Source organism: Solea senegalensis, linkage group LG7 (assembly GCF_019176455.1).
Source record: "Solea senegalensis isolate Sse05_10M linkage group LG7, IFAPA_SoseM_1, whole genome shotgun sequence".
Lineage (NCBI taxonomy): Eukaryota > Metazoa > Chordata > Actinopteri > Pleuronectiformes > Soleidae > Solea > Solea senegalensis.
The window spans coordinates 2,171,124-2,198,300 of record NC_058027.1 but is presented as its reverse complement, the minus strand read 5'-3'; the positions used below and the strand labels follow the sequence as shown (position 1 = coordinate 2,198,300).

The 27,177-nt window shown below is 43.6% G+C and overlaps 2 protein-coding genes across 2 annotated transcripts in view; one reads left to right on the top strand and one right to left on the bottom strand.

The window, feature by feature from the left end:
- swap70a (switching B cell complex subunit SWAP70a) overlaps positions 1-27,177 on the top strand; it is a 924,354-nt gene that overhangs the window by 62,750 nt on the left and 834,427 nt on the right. The gene's annotated exons all lie outside the window — the stretch shown is intronic.
- On the bottom strand, positions 2,579-27,177 carry mical2a (microtubule associated monooxygenase, calponin and LIM domain containing 2a). Its single transcript, XM_044029755.1, is given in 23 exon segments — positions 2,579-3,973; positions 4,051-4,127; positions 4,526-4,706; positions 5,736-5,843; positions 8,372-8,446; positions 8,448-8,660; positions 9,044-9,151; positions 9,265-9,399; positions 9,478-9,543; positions 9,614-9,717; positions 9,795-9,994; positions 10,617-10,764; positions 11,473-11,563; positions 11,654-11,780; positions 12,039-12,154; positions 12,641-12,898; positions 13,557-13,657; positions 13,748-13,903; positions 16,039-16,140; positions 16,963-17,079; positions 17,792-17,999; positions 21,858-22,207; positions 26,410-27,177. Coding segments are annotated over 22 exon segments (3,369 nt in total). The 5' UTR covers positions 22,119-22,207; positions 26,410-27,177; the 3' UTR covers positions 2,579-3,556.

The window sequence follows — 27,177 nt, the reverse complement described above, 5'->3', positions numbered from 1 at the left end:
GAGGCAGGTGGTTAGAAACAGGATGTTAGAGTCAAGGACGTTTTCTTTTTCTTTTTCAGCATTAATTAAAGTGGATGAAGGCTCAGCTGCTTCGTGCAGCACAGGTGCATTCCTGCGCACGCTAGAAAACCATCACATCGGCAATTTTCCAACATGTATGTGCCAGTTTTTCAATAAAGGAAATAAAGGAAGGAATGTTTAGATTGATTTTTTCATTTTAGGGCACTTACTTAACTTATAGATATCAGACGTATGCAGACGATGCAGTATATTATGTTTCTATTCAAAAACAGCTGCTTATAGTTCCTAATGTTTGATTCATTTAAATAAAGTTGTCACAGACATATAAACATATAAACAGCGTCGTCACAGGAAGAGACGTCCGACACAAGAATCAAAGCCGAACAATGCCGAACTGTAGATGAGTTAAAAAGACTTAACGATCCTAAAAACGTGGGTTCATCTCCAACAATTACCAGGGAAATGTCTAAAATGTCAATATTTAACAGAGGAGTCTGGTGTGTTTGGCGACAGCTCTGCTGAAAACTCTGTAACAACATTTATTTAACACATTAAAAAGAAAAAACAGCAGCAACAACATCCCGTCACATCATTAAAGTCACGCTGTCATTCTCAGTCCTGAGACGATGGAGGGACTCGGCTCCTGTGTGAAAACACACATCATTACAACTGATTATTGTCAATAAAAGAGAAATAATAATACAGAGGAACGGAATTCAATTAAATATAGCAAAACTAAAAATGAGAAAAAGTCATTCCAGTTGTCTAAATGTCAGTTTCAGGACGGGTTAGAAATGATCACGTGTTTGTTGGATGTTATGAAGGAGAGTTTTGTCCTTAAATAAATAAAGTTACACCAAGTATTGCAGGTGAAAAGGACTCATAAATACTAATGTTAATGCTATAAGGGACTTGTTTAATGTGACTTGCAGTAGTTAAGTATAACTGTAAATTAGTGGGTGTTAAAAGAGTTACTATAATTATGTCGGTGTTTTCAGAGTGAAAGTGAAGACGGTATCTTTTCACCGCTGCACGGCCACAGCAGAGAAGTTTCAGTCAAGGATGTTTCTGAAGTAGAAACCTGCGACATATTTCTTAAAACGCTCTAAGTACATTCCTGAGCTGTTTGGAACACAATGCAGTCGTTTTTCATTTTTCATTCGCACTTACAGGAGACGAGACGGAGGCATGAATGCCACTAATGTGCTTGACTTATTAACTGCATGTTTCATCCTCTAATGTAATGAAAACCCGTTATTACAGATGTTTCCACTGTCCTGAACCTCAGAATGCAAACGTTAAGTGGTTCTTTGTCCGATCATCACGGTCATGACTGGCCTTTGTGCTGGAGACGAGACCTTTTTATTTCATCCAACACTCTCCGACCTTCACTGGCAACATTTAAAGCATAATGGACAAGAACGGTCCTGTAATGAATAGATTGTTTTCTCCTATTTAAAAAAACCAGAGTTCACACGTCTGTCACTTATACATCACGATCAAGGTTTCTCCATTAGCTTTTATGTTTAAAGGTTTCTTTGACGCCAGTTCACTGTTGTACATTCATCATTCGAGGTTTGTGACGTTTGTGTCACGTTTTTGTCACTTTCTGACCAGATATAACAAACATACTTAATTATTTAAGGTACATGAGTGAGACTTTCTACCTCGGTTTGAAGCTTTTTTTTCATTATTAAAACAACATTTCTGATTGTTTTTTTCTCTTCGTTTAAAGAAATCATTAAAAGTGAATATTTTTGCTTTGTGGACAAAACAAAACAAGACATTTGACGCACACTGATCAACGTCTTCTGACATTTTTATGGACAAAACGATGACTCGATGAATTGAGGAAATAAACGAGAGACGAATCGATTATGAGAATAATCGCTAGTTAAATCACAAAGATTATTTTTAATCTGGTTGAGAGGACGATCACTGAAGTGCACGGGGGAAAAAACTGGAATAAAACCATAGACAAATTGAACTGAAATTGAATATCAGCTGATTGTGTTTACTGTGTTTTTCATTTCTATCAGGAGCCGCGTCAGCTCTGTACAGGCAGCCATTTTGGATCACCATGTTTTTACAGTAGCTCACGATGGACAAACTAAATATCTGTTGAGTTTCGACGCTAACTGAAGGCTACGTAGCTGAGCTGAGGTGACGTGAGGGACACTCGGCTGCAACGTCACCAAAATAAAATCCAGCTCCATTTTACAAACTGTAACCCTGAGATGTGAAGTTAGTTTGGTGCCGGTTCATTCCCATAACCAAGAACAAAGACCCAAGCTGTTCATTTAGTTTAGTTTTGTTTTAGCCAAAGCTCAAAGTCACTTCAAAGCCACATGTGACACTTTGTGTCGGTTATTTTTCATCAGTATCACAACCAACAGTGACCATGCAGGCGATCACCTTGGAAACGAGCGGTCACTTGACTCCTAAACTTCCCGTCGTCTCACACACAAAAGTCTCCGGCTGATGGAACACAAACAAACACAAACACACACAAACACAAACCATTGAGAACAAAGAAAAACAGCCAAGTGCACAAAAGTAGCAAAAAAGGGTTTATGAACACAAAACACTGACATTCATAATGAGGGTGTTTGTTTGTTGGCACCGTTGTACATGTTATATTCATCTTGTAAAACACATGTATAATTATAAATATTATGCAAGTCCAGTGAGTGTGTGTGTGCGTTTTCCTCCTGTAAAAAAACAACAACGAGAGACTTTGTTTCCGTTCAGATTCAGTAAACGCACAATATCCAACATCTCATGCTGTAAACACTTGAAATGCTTTACGGTTCAAATAAGAATTCTTTTAAAATCAGACTCTAAAGTGCTTCACGAGCGTCGTTGGATGTTGCATACGAACAGGAAGCAGCGGTGCAGCTTCCTGTCAGAGAGGTTTGCTGTTGAGCTTTTAAAACGTGCGTCTTAATCACGGCAAACACATTCAAACACACAAGCACAGCAACACGCTCGCCGGTGTCCACAGTCTTTTTAAAAACACAACACAGGGAGATGACGTGTGTTCATTTTTCTCTCGTTTGCCTTCATGGGTTTTCTTAGAGTCGACAGTAGGTGGCAGCAAAGTAGAACTAAATACCCAGAGTCCACAGTTCCAACAGCAATCAATAAAAAACAGTTTATATAAAGTAAAACAGTGTAGTCAGAGTATAAAAGTGAATGAATAGAGTGTGGCGTAATATTCTGTATTAAAAGACAACACATGTGACATGTGACGCCTATAAAGAGATAAAGTGCATTAAATCATAAACCTGAGTTAAGACGTTTTAACTACAGGTTCCTTTTTTCAAGACAATTCAAAGGGTTGAAGGACATTTTTCCTTAAGTCCTTTGTTTTAGTTCATCTGCATATTAACTGCAGTGAAGGCACTTTAATCTAACAACTGCAGAATTCCACGACACAATTTGATATCGTGTAAAAAAAAAACTGTACCATTAAACTAAACGTTAAAAAGGTGCTTGATGAGAAGCCGAGGACACTCTGGTGTCTCCTCCGAGTCTAGACGAGCCTGTGCCCGACCTGCTGCTGCAGCCACAGCACGAGCGGCCGCAGAGAGCCGGACTCGTCGGGCACGGCCTCCGCGTACAGCTGCACCAGAACCTCCCGTAAAACAAACAACAGGGGCAGGCTCATGCTCAGCAGCTCGTAGAGGAATGTGTAGTCCGGGGCGTTGTCCCTCAGGTGGCTGCAGACGGCCCGCGCCGCGCCGCGCACGGAGCGGGACAGACGCCAGGGGGCGCTGCACACGGTGCGCGTCACACTCATGGGCCTGCTCAGCTGTCTCCTGATAAAGGACGTGAACCCGGTACCTGCTGCAGGTGGACTCTGCAGGTGTGCTGTGCCGCTGGGCTGAGGGATCTCCCCGACATCCGCAGCTGCATCGCGTCGCTCCTTCACTCCACTGCCATTATGGATCTGAAAGAGTGTTTTTACACTTAGTGTCTGTTTGTCGATAAATGCTGAACAGAAGGTCAGAAGGTCGAGGTACTCACTGAGCGCAGAGAGAAGCTTCTGCGTAGCGTTGTCCCAGAGTGACGTTGATCAAAATGAAGTTTGCAGAACAATTTCCCTGCAAAGATCACAGCAAAGGTCAACTTAAGGATTAAAGGTTCAGTGTGTAAGACTTAACGCTGCGTTTCCACCGCCTCGCCTCGCCTCAGCACGGCACGGTTAAGTTGTGTTTCCACTAACATAGTAACCTGATACCTGGTGCTTTTTTTGGTGCCTGCTCTGGCGAGGTTCTAAGCGAGCTGAGGTACACAAGAATCAAAGCTGGGACCAAGTGTCGTCTAAGTGTGAGACTGACGACTCCTCCGCTCACTCCTCGTTCCCCAGAGCACCAGGGAACGTACGTAAAGTACAAACCGTATAAAAGGTTTATTTTACAGCGATTATACTCATCATACAAACATATTTATGGACAGTATACGTTCATTGTTGCTCTTGGTATCACGTGACGACACAGACCTTGTTCAGAGTCGAAAGCGTGCGCTCCCTGTCGCAGGGCCGAGTTGCAGGTGGAGCAGCGAAAGCACTCCCTGTGGAAGAACAGGCCCTCGGCACAGACTCTCTCCACCATGTAGACGCGCCGCTGACACGAGTGACACCTGTCGCCCGTCTGTTGGAACGTCCTGCGCACGATGCAACTCTGGAAAACAAGAGCAGAGGCAGGTGAAGACAAGGTTCATGGAGGCGCTGACGTGCTCACAACATGCAGGCAGCAAGTTTTTATGTTTAAGTTTCAGGTTTTTAGGTTAAGTAACATAATCACACAACGGGTCATTTTGTCTTCTGTGCTGAATCAAATCCTCTCTTGCTTTTCAGAGAATTCATTGTGATTTTGATCCAAACCTTGAAAAAGTGGCATGAATGGCGATTGTGCAGCCACTGGTGTGAGCCGCGCTCCAACATCTGGCTGCTGAGCTGGAGCCGGCTGTTTGGGAATGGGTGGAGCGGAGAAAAACCCACACAGTGCCACCACAAAAACACACACTTTTGCTCTGTGAGGACCGCGGATAATTAAAAGCACAAGAGGCAGAAAAAAAAAACAGCCCAAAAACATCAGCGCGGAGCAAAAGCTCTCGTGTGAAGCACAGATCTGTTAATGCCAGGAAACGCTGTAAATAGAGGAGTAAGGACGTCTGTGTGCTGCCATAATATGCTGAGCTCTTGTGCCACTTTATTAGGTACAGCTGGATGAAAAACAATGTTTTTTTTGTTCTTATTCCATGAAGTAAAGGAAGGGAAGGTGTTATAGTAGAGAATGTAGTAAAAACCATTATTTTTAGTGTAGTACTTTCACTGTGTAGACTTTCACTGTCAATATTCTTACTTTTTATTTGGTTTTGAAAACACAATAAAGTCAAATTGAGAAAAAAGACGGCATATGTGAAGATTCTAAGACATCCAGGTCATAAATTCCTCAGTTATAAGCAACTGAACTTGCTTGTGTTTTCTTGAAGGCTGGAGTTTAACGGTCAGAACTGAAGAAAACTCGTGAATCGCAGAAGAAGCAGAAATACAAAAGAAAGTCCAGTTCCCTGCAGCTAGAGTAAAACAACGTGGATACGGTGAAGCCTGAAGTGAATTATTAGTCTTTATAGTGAAGAAAGCGATGAGCGTGCAGCGTGCAGCGTGCAGCACACACACACACACATCGTGAACACACGATCGTCACCTTGAGATCAGCAGAACTGTCTCCTGAGAACAAGCCGCTCAGGTGAACAGCTTTGTCCTTTATACTCTTTGTGTGGAACTCTCGAGTGTGTTGTGTCTGAGCTTTTCTCTGAAGGATGACACGGAGCAGACCAACCGTCAGCGGCTTTAATCACTTCATAAGCTCTGCACTGTTAACTGATGAAAGAGATTTCTGTTCTGCTTGACAGGTAAGTGTGCAGCGGCGGGAGGACAACAGTAACACCATTGTGACCAGCGAAGGCCGCCTTATTACATTCATGTCACACCTCACTTGATGTGGTTACACACACTGTACGGGGAAAGAGAAGCAGAGGCGTCCTGGAAGTGAAATCCGAGACGAGTATCAGCTTATAAATCAGATCTCACGGCGCGTTAATGCGCCCGACAGAAATGATGTCATCGTCCACAAGTTACTGAACACATGGTACCGTCCACACGGGGGGATTGTGGTGACATGGACGTGTAAGACAGACTTAACCCTATAAAACCATTTGCATCATATTTGCTACAAAACGGCGACTGTCATTAAATCATCCACACACTTTTGGCAACAAAGTCTTTGCTAATTTTCGAAGAAGTAACGACAAGAATAACGAGGACATTGTTTCTCCTTTTTCAGAATAGTGTGTTCAAACCATGTGTAATCACATCAAGAACAGATATAACAGTAAAATCATGTTAAAAGTGATTTGGAAATTCATAATTTACAACAATACCATCACACACTATTTTGATGATCAAATTAAAATTATTGACTGAAATTAAATGCCTTTTTAAATAAATACAATTTTGGGTTGATTTAAGTGATTGAAGTGTGTTTTTAAAAAGATTAGAAGAGAGAAAAAGAAAGTACTGTGAGGAGTGTGAGGTTTGATGTAAAAGAGAAAAAACTGCCTCAAGTCTTCTATATTTTCAAAATGTAATGAAAATATTTAAAAATATCCCATAAACAAATAATGTTAGAATGTTTAATAAACATCTCAGTTCCACAGTTTTTTAATGTGTGAATGTTATTTTGAAACAATTCTACTCTCTGGATAATTCATAACTCTTCCTTTGATTAATGCAGTTAAAGTCGGTCCATGACGTGGGATGAAACATGTCGACCTGCTGTCTGTCTGTCTGTCTGTCTGTCTGTCTATAATCCATCCATCAACACTCCTCTGTGTTCACTGACAACACAACAGGAAGTTTCTACACCCAGCTGCTGTTTGCCAACACATTGTTGCAGCTCCGGTTTCCTTCTTTCTTTTCGTGCTTTATCTTTACGTAAAAAGAGTCAAATATTTATCTGTTTATCTGCGAGTGCCGACAACTCCTGACGTAACTCTGAAAGAAAATCAGGTTCAGTAAATAAGTCAGAGTTGAGGAGACGAGAACACACCAACCTTTGCCAAATCATGATGCTAAGCTAATCTAAGATAATCACATAAGACATGAGTGGCTTCAATATCCTCATCTAACGCAACAAGGTTAAATCAGCCTTTTTCAATCTGTGGGGCGGGCCCCCCTGGGGGGGGCGTGGAGACTTTCCAGGGGGGGCATGAGTTTTGTTTGATTTTAAGTCCTAACTAAAGTTTAGCAGGCGGAACTTTTGCTCTCGCTGTGACCCGGACTCATTTAATTTATTTATTTATTTATTTATTTATAATGTTTATTTATTTATTTCGTTATTTATTTCTAACTAACAACACGCCAACGTCAGCCGAACGCAACAATGACTCGCGACGACCAAAACCAAGGCGAGAAAATGCCACCAACGACATCTCTGTGTGTTGCGTCTCAAAACACACAAAGCACAGCAAAGGATTGATCTTGGTAAAGTATTCTTTTTTATCCAAATGTATTTATGGTTTAAAATGACACTATTATTTGCACATGTCATATTTTTGTTTGAAATTTGCTTTCTCACAAAGCAGCATTGAGGTTATTTGTGTCGCTAAAGCAAAAATGTTATCTGCACAACAGATTATTGAAAGAAAAGTGAAACATTATTTCTAATATTGATTGAATAAATGTTATACTTGACACATTGTTACCATTTCATGAGAGTCGGGGGGGCCCCCGGGAAATTTCTTCCTCTAAAGGGGGGGCCAACAGAAAAAGTTTGAGAACTTCTGCCCTAAACTATCACTATTATAGTCATGCTTCATCATTTTGTCTGCAGGAATAAATTCAACATTTTGAAACTAACCCCGAAACCTCACTTTGACACTCAACCATGAGATAAAGTCGGCAGATTTCTGGAAAACGGCGGATCTGCAGACGTCAGCGGCTCAGCGAGCGCCAGCTCTGTAACGCCTGCTCTTTCCATTCCTGTGTGGCTTGATAATGAAGGGGCTGACTTCACCATCGCACCACACACACACACACACACACACACACACACACACACACACACACACACACACACACACACACACACACACACACACACACACACACACACACACACACACACACACACACACACACACACACACACACACACACACACACACACACACACACACACACACACACAAGTGTCATCAACGTTCACTCGGGGGAGCAGACCATGAAGAACAGAGAAGAAACAAGTCGTGAAAGAAGAGGGAAGAAGACAGACAAGTTCACCTCAGAGACGTGTTCGTCCACCTCCCTGAGGCGCTGCAGGAGCCTCGACATGAACTGGATCTGGTGGCAGGAGGGAGGAGGAGGAGGGAGGAGGAGGAGGAGGAGGAGGAGGAGGCCGGGGATCTGCGCTCTCAGGGTCACACTGACGCTTCGACTCACAGTCTATTTCATCAACGTGTCTGAGCTTCACGGAGGGAAAGGGACGCTGGGGCGGGAGGCGGGGTTTGGGCGGAGGCTTTGGCGGCAGGTGGACTAACTGCTCTGCGGCTTTTCTGAGGCTGAACTCAAACTGGAAAGGATATGAGATGGTGATGCACGTGGAGAAGCATGCAGGTGCTTTCATGTGTTTGGTTTTCTAAAATGCTTCTGGCCATTTTCAAACAATATTACAAATTCTTCTGCCCTCGCTGGCGAGTGTTAGTCAAGCCAGTGCAGCAGGAAGATAAACTTGCATTAGTGATCCAGTACAGTCAATCTTTCATGTTTTATCTTCTGCCAAACTTACATCATCATCATGAGCTCATGAACACGATGATGCTTTGATTACAGAGTGTGTTCATATAAGGAAATATTGTATATTTGCATTAAAAGCACCTGTTAAATATGTGTTCATGTGTTCATAAGTCTCTGTGCTGTGTCCATAAGTCGTTGGGATCATAAGAAGGTGATAACCTGTCTCTCAGCAGGAGGTTCAGGCGGAACCCGAGGCCTGACTTTACCGTGCAGACTCTCGCTCAGGTCATGTGTTTGCAGCGCGGACGTCGTCCTCTCACAGTCTGACTGAGATTATTCCAGAAAACATCAGGAAGAGAGAGAATAAAAAGGCTCAGGAAGAGAAAAGGCTGAAAAGATGAGAACAGAGAAGCTTTTAAACCTTCTTTTTTTTTTCTTACCTGTGTTCTTCGGATGGCGTTGCTCGGCTTGCTTTCAAACTTGGCCAATAACTGACTGGATATGGAGCGTACTCGATTCTCTTTGGGCTCTTGTGTCTCTCGCACCGCGCAGCCGTTACTGGACACGTCGGTGGCCTGAAAAACACAGAGAATACACGAGTTCATCGACGTGATGTGGGTGATGACGCGAGTGGAAACAGTTCAGTAACAAACCTCCTCAAAATAGAACTTTCTCCTCCTCTTGTAGGTGGGGTCTGTGCCATCTGTCCTCTTTTCGTCCTGGAAGCACAGAGTGAGGAAACAACGTGAGGCTGAATATTCACACGACTTAGAGAAAAGGAGAATTTACCTTTGGAACTCGCTTCCTGGGCACCGCGATGTTGAGCCCATTATTTTTACTCCTCGCGTCCTTGGATGGATAATCTTCATTGTTTTCGTCCACGACTCTGGAGCCTGCAGCCAAACACACCACTGGATTACTACTATTTCTTAGAGAAGGTTTTCTTTTCACAGTAAAGATTATAAAGTACCTGATGCAGGCAGAGGTGTTCCACGGAAGAGCTCATAGAACCTGGACAAGTAGGCGGTCATGCAGGTTTTGTCCAGGTCGTCAGCAGCGCTCAGATCCTTCACCGAGGTGAACGAGCGAAAGCCAAACTCTCGCTCGCTGACGTCGAAGGCCAGCTGCAGGTTTGCAGCGTGGTCTTCTTCATTCAGTGAATCGAAATCTCTAATGGAGGCAAACAAGTGAACGGTTGATGTAATGATTTATCTTCACGATTTCTCCTCTAACTCAACACACGTTCAACCCTGGAGAAGAATTACAGGAGAAAATGGCAGGAAATAAAAAGACCTCTCAGCTCTGACGCTGTCGTGGGGGAGAGCGGTAACCTAGCAACGGCACACACAAACTTTGGCTCTTTTTTTCAAACCCTCTGCAGAACGGGTAGATGCCAGCGCTTCTCGGAAACTCACGGCACCACATGAAATTACAGTGGCGTGTGGCAAAAGTATGAAGGCAATAATTAAAGAGTGGAGGATATAATTAGATTAGTAAACGCACTCATTTACAGTCGCACGGGCAAATTCCACACGACCGTGAGCTAGGGGAAGGTTTGCTGTGTGAGTGTGAACCAACACTGTGATTTACACTGAGGCTGAAACATGTTGATAAATGATGTGCAAACATACACATTCATACTAACGACGAGTCGCTGGAAAAGATAAAGATCTCATGCCGAGCATTTTTAACACACCCAGAACACGAATGTCCTCCCGGCCACGTTGTTTCCACTCTATGAACGCATAGATGCATTTCATTCAGTGTGAGGGTTATTATGGGATGTACGTACATGAGCTGAGGTCTGAACCTGTGGATGAGGGCACACAGAGCGACGCCACTCTGCCACGAGGACGTCAGGTCGGTGACGCTCACGTTCCTGTAGCCCTCCGTCTGTTTCTGACACCACGTCAGGAGCCGCGCCGGTCTGACCTCGGACTCTGCAGGAGACACACAACTCGTCACAGTCGAATCGCACTTTAGAATAGTTTCACAAACTAGAACATACTTCATCTTTTAGCACATCAGCATCATATGAATATGCAAGAATATGCAAGAAAACGCATCTTTTCCACAGAAAGAACCAGGCGGACTTGGAGGAAATGGTTGCTTTTGTGGAGGGGGAAATAACTGGATACAACAGAGGGGTTTGTGGTTTCTCAAGTAAAAATCCGCCTGATAATTAAGATTTTGGATCCAGAAGAAGTCGAGGTCCAGCGAGCACATCATATGGATTCATAAGATGAACTAGAGAAACCACAAAACCCCTCTGAACTGCCACTGATGCATCCACCGATTACCCTGCAGTCGACCAGTTGCAGCCATTTCCTCCAAGTCTTCTAAAACAACAGATTAGAATATGACGACTTGAATCTCGTAAATTAAGACTTCTTTTTTTTTTAATGTGGCGAATAATCCGTCGTAGAAAAGAACAAAACTCTAAGATACTGTATGTATGTATTTGATAAGATAAGTGAACACTAGGACATTTGTGTGAACTTTTATCAATGACCATTTTTGACTCAAAGCCCAGAATGAGTGACATGTGTTCATGCTTGAATGAAAGCAGGTGTTTGAGTCTCGCTCGTGAGCACATCTGTCACCGGCGCAGAAACACGACAGCGCTCAGGAATCTGACAGAAACCTACCTCGCCTGCAGAGATTGACAGGTCGTCGTATGGTGGCGGCTCGCTCCAGAGAGCAGGAATTCACTTCACCGCTGACGTACAAGTGACGCACCTGACAAAGGAATGGAGAGGAGAGAAATGACGACAATCAAGTCGCTCCAAACACTCACTGTCTTCATATCCGAGTTATTCTCCCTCTCACCTGGTGCGGCCTGAGACAGGAGGCGTTCAGGTTCGGGTATCGAGTTCCTGGGTCGATGGTGTACTGCTCAAAGTTCTTGGCGATGTTCTCTGGTGTCGTCTGTGGGAGGAGCCTGTAAATGCTCTCTCTGCAGAGACGAAATTGAATAAAATCAATTTACAAATAAAAATAATAAAACAATTTAGAAATAATAATAAAATAAATTGTATAAAAACAATTTAGAAACAAAAAAAATAGAAAATTATAATAGTAATAATAATAATAATAGAAAAGGAGAAAAAAAAAGTCAAATATAAGGTTGCAGCATAAAATAATGGTGGTGCAAATGAAAGATTAAAATTTAAAACAGATCTGTGTGTGTGTGTGTGTGTGTGTGTGCGCGCACCTCTCTGCCAGCACCTCCAGAGCGGGCCGACCCTGAGCCCAGCTCCTCACCATCCAGGCCGTGTCAAAGGCGGCCAGGAAGCCTCGAGCGCAGCCCGTCCCCATCGGCCAGAACGGCTGCACAGGAAATCACAGCAAAAATATGTGGAAATATGAATTGTTTGTGAGTGTGTACACACACACACACACACACACACACACAATACAGAATATAAACATGGTGATGGAAGCACACAGTAAAGACTCAACAGTGAACATGTTGTACGTGCGAGATGACAGAGACGTTCATCTCAGGACTTTAACAGAAAAGATGTCATTTAGGAAATAAAACAAGGGGAAATTAGTATGAAAAGTGAACGTAACAGGACGAACACAGCGTTTAATGAGTCTCAGGTTTCCATCTCTGAGAAAGCAGTGGTTGGTAACACAGCATTTAAGCAAATATTTGAGTTTGGTTTAATAGAAACTCCTTTCTCTGTCTCTCCACTACTGGAATAGTAGAAAGAGAGGTACTGTCTATGACACACTGGAAATAAACACCTGAGCATCCAGGCGGTGCAGCTTCTTCAAACACACACACACACACACACACACACCGCTTACCTCCAGCAGGCTGTCGCCGACCAGTGCCACCAGCAGCTGGTGTCCAAAGCGCTCCCGGACCAGAGCGGCGTTCTCCGACGCGTACATGTTAGTGAAGTCGAACATGGCCACGTCCGGCTGCCCGCAGTGGTTCGTGGCAAAGTCCAGCGTGGGGAGTTGATACTTGGTGCCAAAGTCTGCAGCCTCGCGGGCGTAGCACAGCAGAGCGTCCTGGTCGACATTGTCGCTGCTCAGCAGCATCTGCGTGTCGAGGTAGTCCTGTTTGAACAAAGGCAATAAAATAAAAGTGTGTGAAATGATAAACTTAACTTAAAATACACTCACCTGCCACTTTATTAGGTACACAGGAGACCCAATAAACACCCAGTTCAACTTGTTTGTTCAGAGATGAATTACCAAACTTCTTTTAGAGCTGCAACTAACGATTACTTTCATAATCGATTAATCTGTCGATTATTATCGCTTGGTGTTGATCAGTGTTCGTCAAAGCTGGAAATGATGACGTTCTCAAATGTCTCGTTTTGTCCACAAACCAAAATGATTCATTTTAATGATTTCGTTGTTATCCAGAGCAAAGAAATCAAGAAAATATTCACATTTAAGAAGCTTAAACAATCTTCAAACCGATTATTCAACTGTCAAAATAGTTGTCGATTCATTTAGTAATCGATTACTCGTTTCAGCTCTACCTTCTTTTCAACTAGTGTTTACGTAATTTACTGTTGAAAGTTACTTTTGCCATTTTATCCTTTTAAACCAGTCTAATCTTTCTCCTCTCTTTTCTCTTCCACGGTTTCTGGCCGAACTCTGAAGGCCGTGCATCAAATCTCACACCGAGTTGCTGCTTTGTTAGATATTTTAGGTCATTAACAGTTAATAAAGTGGCAGGTGAGTGCATGCATGCATACATACTTACATGAATCACGACCCCCTTGTCCAGCAGACTCTGTTTCTTGGCCGTCATGACAAAGTAATGCGTGTTGTCCCTGTAGTACACGATGTTCTCCAGATCGATGCCTGCGAGCGACACGGTCGCGTGATTTACAGATTTAAAAGCGTGACAGTGACACCGTGGTGAGTGTGTGTGTGGGGTCTCCTCTCTCCCACCTGTCTCCTCTTTGAGGTCGTGGAAAAACTTCTGGTTGAAGATGAAAGCCACGCCGCTGATCTCCTCCACTTTGGCCTCGGCCGTCGTGTTCCTGTTGACGAAGTTCGCCGTGATGGCGATCGCCAGTTTACCTCGGAATTCCTTCCTCTTGAAACCTGAGAGAGAAGAAAACAGACACGCAGCAAAAAACATGTTCATCTTCCCAAGAATTCCAGTCCTATAAACTTGTCTGTTAAAAACCAAAAGGAAATCCCGGCTAAAACCATAATTACAAGGCAGTTTTTGAAGGATAAGAGGCAGCTTTCCAAGGTGAGCCTTCACACAGTCAGCAGAACTGGAACAAGCGGTGAAAACTAAAGTCAAACGCCACTGACTTTATTCACAAGTGTCAAGAAAAGGACATTATCTAAAACTTAAAGACCGTTCAAAATGGGATTCTCTGCGTAGTCGACACCAATAACACACAACATGTTAGGATTCTTTCTGTATTTTGCTGAGCTGACATCAACCATTCTTTTTTCTTATTTTAAAAGCTTCAGATGTTTGACATTTGTCTTTGTTGAGGGTGTTAAAACTGTTTTACATCATACGCTGCTCTGGTAACACAACAGCAGCACAAGAGGCCGAGCCGAGCGCACCCTGAGGAAAGATGATGACCACGAGCGGCAAAACATCTGCTCACAAAGCACAGAGAGAGAATTCCCTCAGACGCTTCACTGCTGCCAGTCGTACAGTTACTCACGACAATGCGACGGATTCCCTGAATACATATCTAATATCTAATAATGTCACTGCGTTATATCAGCAGCAAATCAAAGTGTTTGTGTTGGATTTATTGACTCGCTGTGCGTTTGTCGTACATTTCTTGATGAAGTGCAACACAAACACCGTGAAATGACAGACGTTTATGCAGTTTATCATCATGAACAGTGACTTTTCTGACACGAATGAGCACTAAAAGTGTATGTATATGCAGTGCTTCACTCTCAGACCCATCCCCACGCTGCATAAAGCACGTCTGTTGTTCAGAGCCGCACAGAGGAGTCGTTCCAGTTGGACGACGAGCCCTTGACCACGATGTGTTTACTTTGCTTTCGTTGCCACGTCAGTGACAAAGTGCCCACCTACCAACTTCTAACGCAGTGAGCACAGGAAGGGAAGACGAAAAGGGTTTTGGTTGCTTACTACACACTGTAACAACAACAGAGAGCAGATGAAGCCGACTGTTGAGGAAAATCCACTCCCAGAGGCTTCTTCATAATTTGAGAATGAGCCATGACCTCATCTGGCTCCAAAATGCCCTTTTTAGGAATAAGCATCTGATTTGAATCGGTTTGTTCGATGACAACATTTTAGCAGTGAGACACAGAGATGGAGCGAGTCCAACACGCATGCATCAGCTGCTGCTGCTGCTGCGCCGAGCCCCCGGCTCTGTTCTATTTATGCACTGAGCTTTTAGTGGTTTCATGTGTTTCCTTCCCCACAGGGAGAGATCAGCGGCTTCCAGCGCGTATACTTTTACACGAGGTGAGTTTCAGATTCAGCGTATGCAGCGTATGTACGCTCCTGAAACGCTCCTGTGGGAGGAGCTGCATGTCAGAGGGAAGAAGAGATCTGACGTGATTTGTTCTGACAGAAGGGGGTGGAGTCTGGAGAGGCATCTCATGACCTTTGCTCTGGGGGAGCTCCATGGAGAAAGCTGCTCAAAATGGAAGCAAGAGCCAAATTGGAAGAAAAATAATTCATGCAGGGAATGCAAACCTGTGAGAAAACCTTGTGAGTGAGACTTGGTGGCACCCCAGTCTTATAATACATTATAATCTACTTATAACACTATAATTAGTTGTAAGCACTCATTAATGCTTTATACAATATGCTTGATGTATTATTAATGCTTAAAATAATACTGTAAATAACAGAAGACAGAGGCAGTGGCTGTTCCGGACTCAAGTCCGCGTCCTTCACCATCAGAAGAGGATTTAACGTTTTCCATTGATGACGTGTTTTCGCCCGCAGATTAGAACGAGAATAAAAGACGCAGAAGAAGAAGAAGTGTGCTGTAATACCGAAGGTTGGTGGTTGGAACTGTTGGAAAACGCGTGAGGAACCGTGTGAATGATTTGCTCACCGACCCGATAAGAAGCAGGAATTATGTCGTATACAGTGATTTTACAGGGACACAGGATTTGGACTATGAATGGATGAATGGATGAATGGACGGATGAGGCCTTGTTTCTTTACAGAATGCTTTGAACAGTGTCTCCCTGAGGAATCTCCTCCGTCTTCTCACCTTCCAGAGTATTCCTGCGTCCGTCCGCTCCCACCACGACATCGAAGTCAAAGTTCGCCACAGGGTGATCGGCGGGTCGAACCTCAGCTCTCCACCCGAGCGCTAAGACAAGGGAAACAAAGAGAGAGAGTGAGAGGGCTCATGTGGGGAATGTGGAATGGCAGCAGATAAGGGCGGACGTGGTTCTTTGCTCAAGGACACTTCAACAGTCTCCATCAAAACACCTCGTGCACCGCACCGCCACCTGCCACGCGCACGCAAACAGAAACGCACAAACTCAAGGACGATTATGGTCAGTGCTCAGATATGTTGGTAAGAGTCGTCACATGTGTTGGTATGTTTACACACTCCATCACCACTGAGCCAGCGGAGATTATTGTCCAAATAAAATAGTATAACATATTCAAAATAAAAGACTCTTAAGTGTTTTGGTGCAGCAGGCGTGTGAGCGCATTCCATGATGTCAAGGACTCGGCTGAGTTTGACAGAAGTGTTAAGTCCTGGTCTAAATTTAGACCCGAGGCTCTCTGTGTTATCGGTGTATTGACATTACAACCAAACACCAACATGACAACGCTGTGAGAAAGACTTTCTCCTTTGATTCAACAACATTACATTTGATTGTGTTCACGCAACTTATTCTGACACACAGTATCCATGCGTGTGAGCAACATAGTGAAGAAAAACTATCGTATTCCCTGCGTTTGTGTCGTGTTTATTAGTTTAATATCCTCGTCGCTCACTGACTCTGAACTGGAGGAGGAGGAGGGTAAACACAGACTCTCAGCTCCACAGTAACGGTCTCACAAAGTGACAGACGCAGCCCGATGTTTATGTCACACTGAACAATCCATCAAACTTCTGTCTGAGTGAAAATACAAGAAAGGCTCAATGTGTTGTTTGGACGTGACACTGCAGTGATACCTTGGTTCTCCTGATCCTCCGGAGGCTCCAGCAGTCTGACAAACTCCACGTTGACGTGAAACTCGACTGCAACGATGAGTGCAACCTTCAGCAGGGTGAGCTGCAGCTGCTGGATGCCTGTCAGACACAGAGACAGTGTTTTCATACATGTGTGAAACATCTGTCTTCCTTCTGTGCTCAGGATTGAAAAGAATCACAAAATATGAAACAACATTTACGTTAATTCATTCAACTTATAATCACCACCGCGTTCTCGTATATCTCCCATAATTCAAAAAACAACGTCCTATAGATCACATCCCGTGGGCCAGATTGGACCCCCCGGTGGGCCGGTTCTGCCCCGTGGCCTCTATGTTTGACACCCCTGCTCTAAATTGACCGTGGAGGATAAAGCAGTAGATAATGAATGAATAAGTATCTTTAAATAAATGGGATTTTATTTCTTCACATCCTGTTTTCTTTCTAATAAATGACCAATACAGATTAGACTCAAGAATTGGGATTAAGATTAAGATGATTTTTTAAAATGTATCTCATTCACTTTGAATGGAAGCAGCATCAAAGTTGCCAAACGGCTTTGTGAGTCCATGGCTTCACACAGACGTTGTGTAACTTTTAGAGCAAAAGTCAAACGAATATTATAATATTATCAATATTGATAATATTGATAATATGCTCCTCCTCCTCCTCCAGCACCATCATTACACACACCTGCTTTAAAAAGCTCAGGCTTCAGTGACGATGTAACATGAGAACACAGATCAATGGAGAGAAAAAAAAGCCTTATAACCCATCAGCCCGTTTGCTCTCTGTGAAGTCAGATACTCACTGATGTGGTCTATGGCCCCGGCGCAGAATTTGCCATAGAACTTTTTGGCCCCGAGGCCGCGCAGGTCATGGATGGTGTAGGGCCACAGATGCAGCACGTTGTTCCTGGAGAACGAGTCCCTCTTCTCGATCACCACCACTTTGGCGCCGGTCAGCGCAAGCTCGATGGCCGTCCGCAGGCCGCACGGACCCCCGCCGATGATGAGGCACTGAGCGAGGAAGGAAACACAAACCACCTCAGGGACGTGAACGCCATCACAGTCACGTCAGCGTCTTATTAACATGAACACTTGTTTATTAACATAGCAGGAGAATGACAACATGCACTTCACTGCCCCGCCAGAGCATCTAGACCCCGTTCAGACCTGGCATGAACCTTCATCCTGAACCATCACAGGCAGTTCACGTCACTCTGCTCAGATTTGATTTAAACAAACACACATTTGGAGGTGGTTTTAGGACACATGTGACCACATTCCTGAGCGTGTATGAACACAATGCGTCCTCGGGACGAATGAGAACCCGCCTCCTCGATGGATGCCCTCTGAGGTCATCCGTCATGATCGCACAGACTCACACTTCTGTGAAGTCACGTCATTTTGTTGTGGCAAACGGGCGTGAAGTCAGTCTGTGTCTGAATATAAGGTGAAGGAACCAGATCTGCTCACATCTGGTCACAGGAGACACATCAGACCACTGAGCACTGAGTCTAAATGAGGCCACTTCAAAAACAGGATACACAATGACACTGAAGACCACTTTACAGGCCTTTATAGAGCGTGAGTGACTGATGATCGTTAGAAAAACATTAAACATGAAGAGGAGTGTGTACTTGAACCCAGGAGAGGAAGAAACACTTATCAGGAAACATCAACCTGAGCCGTCATTGCTTCACATATCAAAGGGGATTCATGAGGTTACGGTGCCTGTCTGAGAATGTGTGGCTCACACATGAAGTCATCCTTCAGGCTTAAACACGCTGGCAAACTCTACCTTCTCCTTCCTGTGTGTGTGTGTGTGTGTGTGTGAGACTTCTGATTCTTTTGAAATCTAATCCAGGACCAAACCCTGACTGTCGGCGTAGATTCCAGCAAATGAATCCTGAAAATACCTTTTTATTTCCTTCCCCTTGCATTTGTCACATCTCTGGAGTTTGTAACGTTCTTTTGCCACATTGTATTGTATGTGTGTGTGTGTGTGTGTGTGTCAGGGACTTCCACTCGCGTCTGTTGTGGGACACAGAGGCGGAGTCGTGTCGACAGAACGCGCAGCGTCAGCAAAGCCGACACTCTGAACACAAACAACACGACTGCTCTTTGGTCAGTCTGTGATTTCCCTCTCTGAGGTTTCACAGCGGTGTCGCGTCACATGTGGCCTCAGGTGCTCAGGATGTGACACACACACACACACACACACACACACACACACACACACACACACACACACACACACACACACACACACACACACACACACACACACACACACACACACACACACACACACACACACACACACACACACAACACACACACACACACACACACACACACACAGGTGGAGACAATGCCTGGACAAGCCTGCGGGCAACAATTTTTCATTCCTCTGAACAAAAGCTAAGTGTATCTGTGAGACAGAGAGTCGGCAGGATGTTAAATGATATCATTTATGTGCACAGTACTAACTCAGTGGATTCAGGTGTGTGTTCACAGTATCACACACACACACACGCATGCGTTTATCTGAACTCCTGCAACTGTTTCCATGTGATTATCACGTTTTTTTTTCTTTCTTTCTTTTCCGTTTACTGACATGTTTTTCCAGATATGAGGCGTTTATTTTTCCTCCACATCTGCCGAGTCAGCGCACGCGCACTTCCTGTCCGCTTCCTACCTGTGACCTCGCTGTCGTCACATCTGAAGCCGGGTGTCCGTCAGCAGACGACATTTTAACGAGTTTCATGTTCGGAAACTAAAACTGCAGCTGATTACGAATCATTTCTAGAGTCAGTCGCTCTGTGTGTGTTTGTGTGGCGACCTCTGTGACCTCTGACGACCTCTGTGACCTCCACTGTGTTGCAAAACTCCTCCCCTTCACTATTTTCCAGTCCAGAATTTAAACAAAAATGCAACTTTTGCATTAGGTTTAAGTCAGATTAGATCCATACATGTTCATTTGCACTCACTGCATTGTAGAGTATTATTGGGCCTGTAACAATTACTCAATTTTAAATTTTTTAATAATTAAGATTTGATTTTTCAGCTTCTCAAAAGTGAATATTTTCGGTTTTCTTTGCTCCACATCACAAATAAATTGAAAAACTCATTTTATGGACCAGATGAAACGATTAATAATCGTTTGTTGCAGCTGTTGTATTAAATATTGGTAAAGGCCCTTCGTAGAGGTAAAAACTCCAAAATAAAACAGCAAACCAGGAACAGAAAACCATACAAAAAAAAGACTAAAAAGAACAAAAATCCAAGATTATGAAAATATGAGGTTGTGTGCATTCAATTCAACCTTGTCCATTGTTTCCTTAATAATAAACCCACATGAATGATGAGTACTAACCCTGGTTGCAATGGTTTTGAGTTTGTGGATGACCTTCAATATTCTCCTATTTTCTGTTCCCTAACACGGACTGATGAGGTTTCATCTGCTATCTGTACTGTAGACCACATGTGGTCAAATTTGACCCCTGCATTATGAAGTCTAAAGAGTCTATAGAGAATAATCCAACAAAGATTACGTCCATGCTGCAGTGAACACTGATATGAAACCAAACGGTCATTTGATGAGAAATTTCAATCACAATGTGATGTCATCGCACTGATTGCTTTGTTTGGACAAATCGCTTTATTAACTTTTCTATCACATTTGACAGAGAAAAATCAGCAAATCTGTGTAATAAAAGCACAAAAGTGTGACATTTATCAGACCTGTCGTCCGTGAGCGGCTAAATGTGGAGCTTCACGTTTTCCCTCGGCTCTTAAACCTTCAATTATATTATTGCAATTCTTGAATTATTCAATTTGTCATTTTTTTTTCACGCACAGTAAAACTTTACAGCTGCGGCCGTAAAAACGTCGATGACATCACATCCTTGAGAGACGAGGTGCCGCTGAGCGATATCACATCTGTCACCGCTCATGAGCTGGCTGCGATAAAACCATGAGTCGTCACTTCACGCTTCCCCCGGGGAGACTTTGGTCATCAAGTGGAAACAGATCGTCTGTTTGAGGCTCACGTTCATGCGTTCACGACAGCGTAGCAGTCCACTCTTAATGACATCGTTGGGACTTTTTATTTTACAGTGAAAACTCTGCAGACTGCCAGGATTAGGAGTCACTTCTTTTGTCTTGAATGAGAAAGAACGTGAGCTCACACTGACGCTTTTAAGCATAAATGTAAATGTTTTATGAACATTTGGAGCCGTTACAGGGAAAGATCGAGTGTTGGTGTAGACATGATGAGGCTTAAAGTCACGGCCGCGATGTTGCCGCTTTGTTTGGTGCTCTGAACGATGAAGAGGAACAAAGTTCAGATTGTTAAGAAAAAAGGAACCATGTGAGATGAAGTCACATCAGTCGGTTCCTGAATGAACCCTGGTGTGATATTTTAGACCTTCACACACGTGTTTGTGCTTCATTTGTTGTTCTTTGTTGTGTTGACGATGTTGCTGCAGTTACAACAAGTAGCAAACGTCTTATTGCAGCTTGTAAAGTCAAGTAAAAGCTCTGTGTTAAGCATATGTATGAGATTAAAGAGAGTGAACCACGTGCATTGTTTGCTCTATAAAAAACAGCTGCTGTCTGACAGGTTTTAAAATAAGTGGTGTTTTGTTTTATCATCTCGCAAAGATCTGACTTCATACTTCATGATGAAAAGAAAACAACGTCCTGCTGAGAAACTATTCCGTAAAAAAACAGACGTGTTTGGAGCTCGGCTGCGTGTCTTTATATGGGCAAAACATTTCAAATCATTCATCAGGTGCTTCAATTAACATATAACCTGCTGTAAATCATTAGCTCCACCATTTAGAACAAAGACAACATTAAAGGATTTACCTTGGTGCCGGCACATGCTTGGCCTTTCTGGTACTCCTTATGTGAAATCCTCTTGTCCAGTTTAGTCCACAGGGCTTTGGCCTTCCACGACGTGACATTTGCCCTCAGGCTGCTGTAGAAGGAGCGGTTGTCTGCGGGGTCCAGGTCCAGCTGTCTGCAGAGGACGCTGAAGGCCTGCAGCGCTCCTTTGCACGTCGACGCCTGGACAAACTTCTCAAACTGTTTCCCCGCGTCCTCCCTCTCCTCGTCCGTCTCACCCATCGCGATGTCCCGCGGCTCCCGCTGACGGCAGCACTCTCTCTGCCAGACGTGGCTACACCCTCGGCTCGGCCCGCGTCGTCATGCCCGGCCTGAAGACACAGGACATGTGATGTCATCTCATGGCAAAGTACTTTCCATCGTCTATTCTTAGTCTGATTAAAGCGCTTCAATTGCCTCCATTGCATTACATCACTGCATTTAAAACCTTAAATTGGGTCTAAACACTGTTTTAACTGCTTTTTCACTTCACTGCACATAGAAAACAGAAGATTGTAAAGAATAATAAACATTTTGCAGACAATTCTCTCTTCAGGATTGTTGAAAGTGATTTTTGTGGTTAGTTAAATACTTTAACAGCTTTTCTCTGGTTAAACGTTTATACCAGTTAAAACCCAGACAATAACTTCCACAGTCTTTGTGTGTGTGCACGCTCAATAATCAGATATGCTCCTCCTTCAGTATGTGAACCGGGAATAATTAAAGTCTAATTCTGTCTTTCCTCTAATCGACCATCAACGATTTTGGAAACAATGGCAGAAAGTCACAGCATCAGAGTGAGATGTGGGAGCTGATGTGGGTGTGGGTGGAGTCCGCCGCTCAGAGACGTGTGACTCTGCAGAGCAGGACAGACACGGTCAGAGGACAGGTCACATGGTTCCCTCACTGTAATCCAGTCTCACTGTAACGGCCCCCCCCCCCACACACACACACACACACACACACACCAGGGCCTCAGGTGCCATGACAGTGTCAGGGACAGTGAATTCTGTGATGGGATTGAGTTCAGATCACGAGGACAGATTGTTATCCAAACCGCTTCAGGAGGCGACTTTGTATATGATTTGAATCTCGTGAGATTTTGAATCTTGTTACCATAACAACGGTGTTTGTCCCTGGGCTAAAATTAGCATATATTCATTTACACAGAATCCTGTTTGGCTGCGAGTCGTATCCTGTTTTGGTCCCGATGATGATGATGATGATGATGACGTCCCTCTGTAGCCAACTCTGTAGAGTTAGCCATGAAATTAAATCTGCTTTTAAAGATCCACGTCTTCTGCTCGAGACTTTTTAGACAGTTTTACGACTATTTTTATTGATCTTATGTTAAATCTGTAAAGCACTTTAAACCTTAGTTGCTTTTTTAAATATGCTCTAGAAATAAAGTTAACTTGACTTGACTAACCCTGAGCTAAACCTAATTCTAACACTAACCATAAAACCACTTGAGAGTGAGACCCTGTGGTGAGAGTGAGACCCTGTGGTGAGAGTGAGACCCTGTAGTGAGAGTGAGACCCTGTGGTGAGAGTGAGAGAGTGAGACCCTGTGGTGAGAGTGAGACCATGTGGCAGAGTGAGACCCTGTGATGAGAGTGAGACCCTGTGGTGAGAGTGGGACCCTGTGATGAGAGTGAGACCTGGTGGTGAGAGTGAGACCCGGTGGTGAGAGTGAGACCCTGTGGTGAGAGTGGGGACCCTGTGATGAGAGTGAGACCCTGTGATGAGAATGAGACCCTGTGATGAGAGCGAGACCCGGTGGTGAGAGTGAGACCCTGTGGTCTTCTCTGACTCGTGCCACGTGGCTGCACCGCTCTAAATTGCTCCATCAGCAGGACTCCGGCACCGTGTCGGCCTTCACTCACGCTGGCTCCACCACTCCCGCGTGGCCACGCCCATAAACTTTGTTACTGCATGTTTATGCTGAGAAAACTTCATCCTAAACTCTGAATTATCTCTCACGGCTTTGGTGAAAAGTTCAAATGAAGACGCGCGACCATCGGAAGCATCTGCTGCATGAATCTGAGGATCACTGCGAGTCACTGCTCCACACTCAGACTCACAGTGCCATGACTTCACCATCGCAGGCTGACAGCATGGAAAGTCACTTGTGGGCAGACGAGACTGAACCCACAGAACGGCTGTAAAAATACAGCTAATGACAGAGAAGGCGGAAAGAATCCACGTGCACATACCAGGCGCCGTCACAGCGACACCACCAAAACTCTGAAGACGATGAAGACGATGAAAATCAACATTCCAACCAGCTAAAACTGTGGCGCGTTGGTTTCATTGACTTTGTGTAACTACTTTACTATCATGTACATATGAATGACTCATAAACTCATGAGTTTAATGTTTAACGTTTCAATGTTTTATCTCTTTGAATTAACTTAGCTGTTAATAAGACATTTGCAAGGATGCATTTACGTCGTGTTCTCGTCACATGACGACTTTAGCTGTGTTTATGAAGCAGTGATGTCATATTTACTATTTATGAAACTTGTTTCCTTTTCTGACACCAGATTCAGTGATTTGGTCTAATTTCAGACAGATGCTGAGTTATCATATCCACTCACTGCTATTCATCCCTCTTACTTATAGAATTACATTATTCACATTTTATACAATTCTACTTAAACAACAGCTCTAAATAAATGTGACATGAATTAAAAACCCAAACTGATGATGATCACTTCTGCCGTGTTCTTCCAGACATTGATGTTAACATGTCATTTTTAAGAGAGCTTGTATTCAAACAGTGAGGCGGAGACAAAGTAACAGTAATGTAACCAGACTGCGCTGTAACACGCCGTCTAGTAAGAGAAGCACCTGCATTTAGCAAAAAGCCAGATATCAGCTTCCACGACGGGAGACGGGGGGAATGTTAGGAATGTGAAACATGTACCTGTAACACCTGGACGGACAAAAAGAAGAGACTAAAGAAAGACAGACAGAAAATCACCATGAACCATCCTTTCATTTTCCAATAAAGCACACGTTTGCTTTCTTTTTACGATTGTTGATCAGTGTTTCTCAAACCTTTTTTTCTCGTTTTGTCCAAAAACCAAAAATGATTCATTTTTTAATGATTTCTTTGTCATGAGACCAGAAAATATCCACATTTAAGAAGCTGAGAAATCAGAAAAGCTTGTTTTAATTCCTTAAAACATTCGAATTATAATCGATTAATTATAATCGATTAATTGAGTAATTGTTTCAGCCCTAGTTCTTATCAATAGTCTACAGAATATGATATAACATGTGAAAGAAGATTCACTTTGTTTAATGCAGTGATAATCAGTGTAACACAGATATTATTATATAATATATATAATAATTATAATTATATAATTGCGATTCTCGATATTATTGCAATGACAGGAAACAAAAAGCTTTTAATATCGTCTTTTTAGATTGTTAAACTCTTTAAATTCTTAAAAAGATCGTAATCAGTCACGAGGAAAGACGCGCTAGTGAGTTAGAAAGGATTCACGATTACCACGATAACAGAAATGAACCACAATTTACTTATTTTAAGTGTTTTCTGTCACAGTGAGTGAGAATATCCTCTATTGTTCCATCACTAACCAGCACATTAGATGAAAAGAAATAAAAACATTAGAGAACAAAGGACTTGTGGATGTGGTAACTGTCTGTAATCAGTTAATCAGTTCATCCAGAACTTTGTTTCATTACTGTTTCCTCTTCCTTATTTCACTTCACATGCATCACCTGCTCTTCACAAACACTCCTGATTTAAAATGTAGAAGTGAGTAGTCATCATGTGTTTCTGCAGATCACAAACCAGCTCCAGGCTGTCAGAACACAATGGGAAGCTGACATCACAAGGAAAACATTGGGAGTGCTGGGAAACGCACAGACTGCAGCGTCGCCAGCCACAAACTGTAATTACAGACTGGACTCAAACCCAGGAAGGAACCTTCTGTAGGCCTGATAAGGAGTCAGCATGAGAACACAGCTCTGATGTGGACTTCGGCCTGAGGGCTCTGGCCTTCACACACACACAACAGTATCATCTAACCTCTGACATGTGGCAGCTGTGCCAGGACACAGGTACAGCACAGACAGACAGACAGACAGACACTTAAATCTCCCTCTCGTTCATTCGCTCTCATTAGTGAAAGAAACGACACTCACATGAGCATCAGCACACATTTGTAAACGGCAGTAAAACACAAGTAGAGCGACACCAAGTTAAGTTGTGTTTCCACTAGCAGAGGAAAAGACGACACAAGAATCAAAGCCGAACAATGCCGAACTGTAGATGAGTTAAAAAGACTTAAAAATCCTAAAAACATGGGTTCACCGCCGACATTTACCAGGGAAATGTCTAAAATCTCCATATTTAACACAGGAGTCTGGTGTATTTAGCGACAGCAGTGACTGCGTCAGACGGAGTCTGTGCTTCGGTCATGGAGGAAGAACTAAACGAACAGTTTAAATGAACTGATTCTAATGATTCAGTTACACTCTGTGTGTGTGTGTGTCACCGCAGTTTTACGCAGCCGTGCAGCATAAGTCTCCTTAAATTCCCTAAAATTCCTTAAAAGTGTAACATTGAAGCCGAGTCCTGGATCTTCACGAGCACCAAGTGTTTGGTCTTTACATAAAACCAATCACTGCGATGTCATCAGTCAACACAAGAACAACATGACTATACTGAGACACACACAGCTGATGGGATTAATCAGTCATTTGTTTAAAGTGCAGTTTTAAAAGGGAACTCTGCACAGCGAGGGTTCAGGCGACAGCGGGAGCATCTGATGATTCTGAGAGCCAACAATCAGTAAAGCCAGACTCAGAATAGACGCGTGTCGTATTGCAGGAGAAAACAGCACATGACTCGTAAACAAGACTCACAACAACGTACAAAGTTCACCTGTGATCAGCCGCAGTAAAGCTGCAATAACTCTGCACCGTGAAAGAGAGGAAAAAGCTCTGACCACAGGGAAATATGGCATGTGAGCGCTATCAGGCGCCTCCCATCCAAACTCTTCCTGCAGAGCGCTCGCGGTTTCCTGTCCAGATCAAAGCGCTGACGTGCGGCCTAGATTCCACCTCTGTGGGTTTTAAAGCTCGTTGTAACGTCGCCGTTTAAAACCTGTTTCACTGCCATAGGGAGAGCGTCTGCATGTCAGTGGCTTCCCCCTCAGCTGTGTTCCATGTTCTCATGAAGCTTCAGCTCCACACAAAACACTGTGTCCATTCAAAGCTGACCTGAGTCGGCAGAGTAGGATTTTCTGGACACAGCAGCAAAG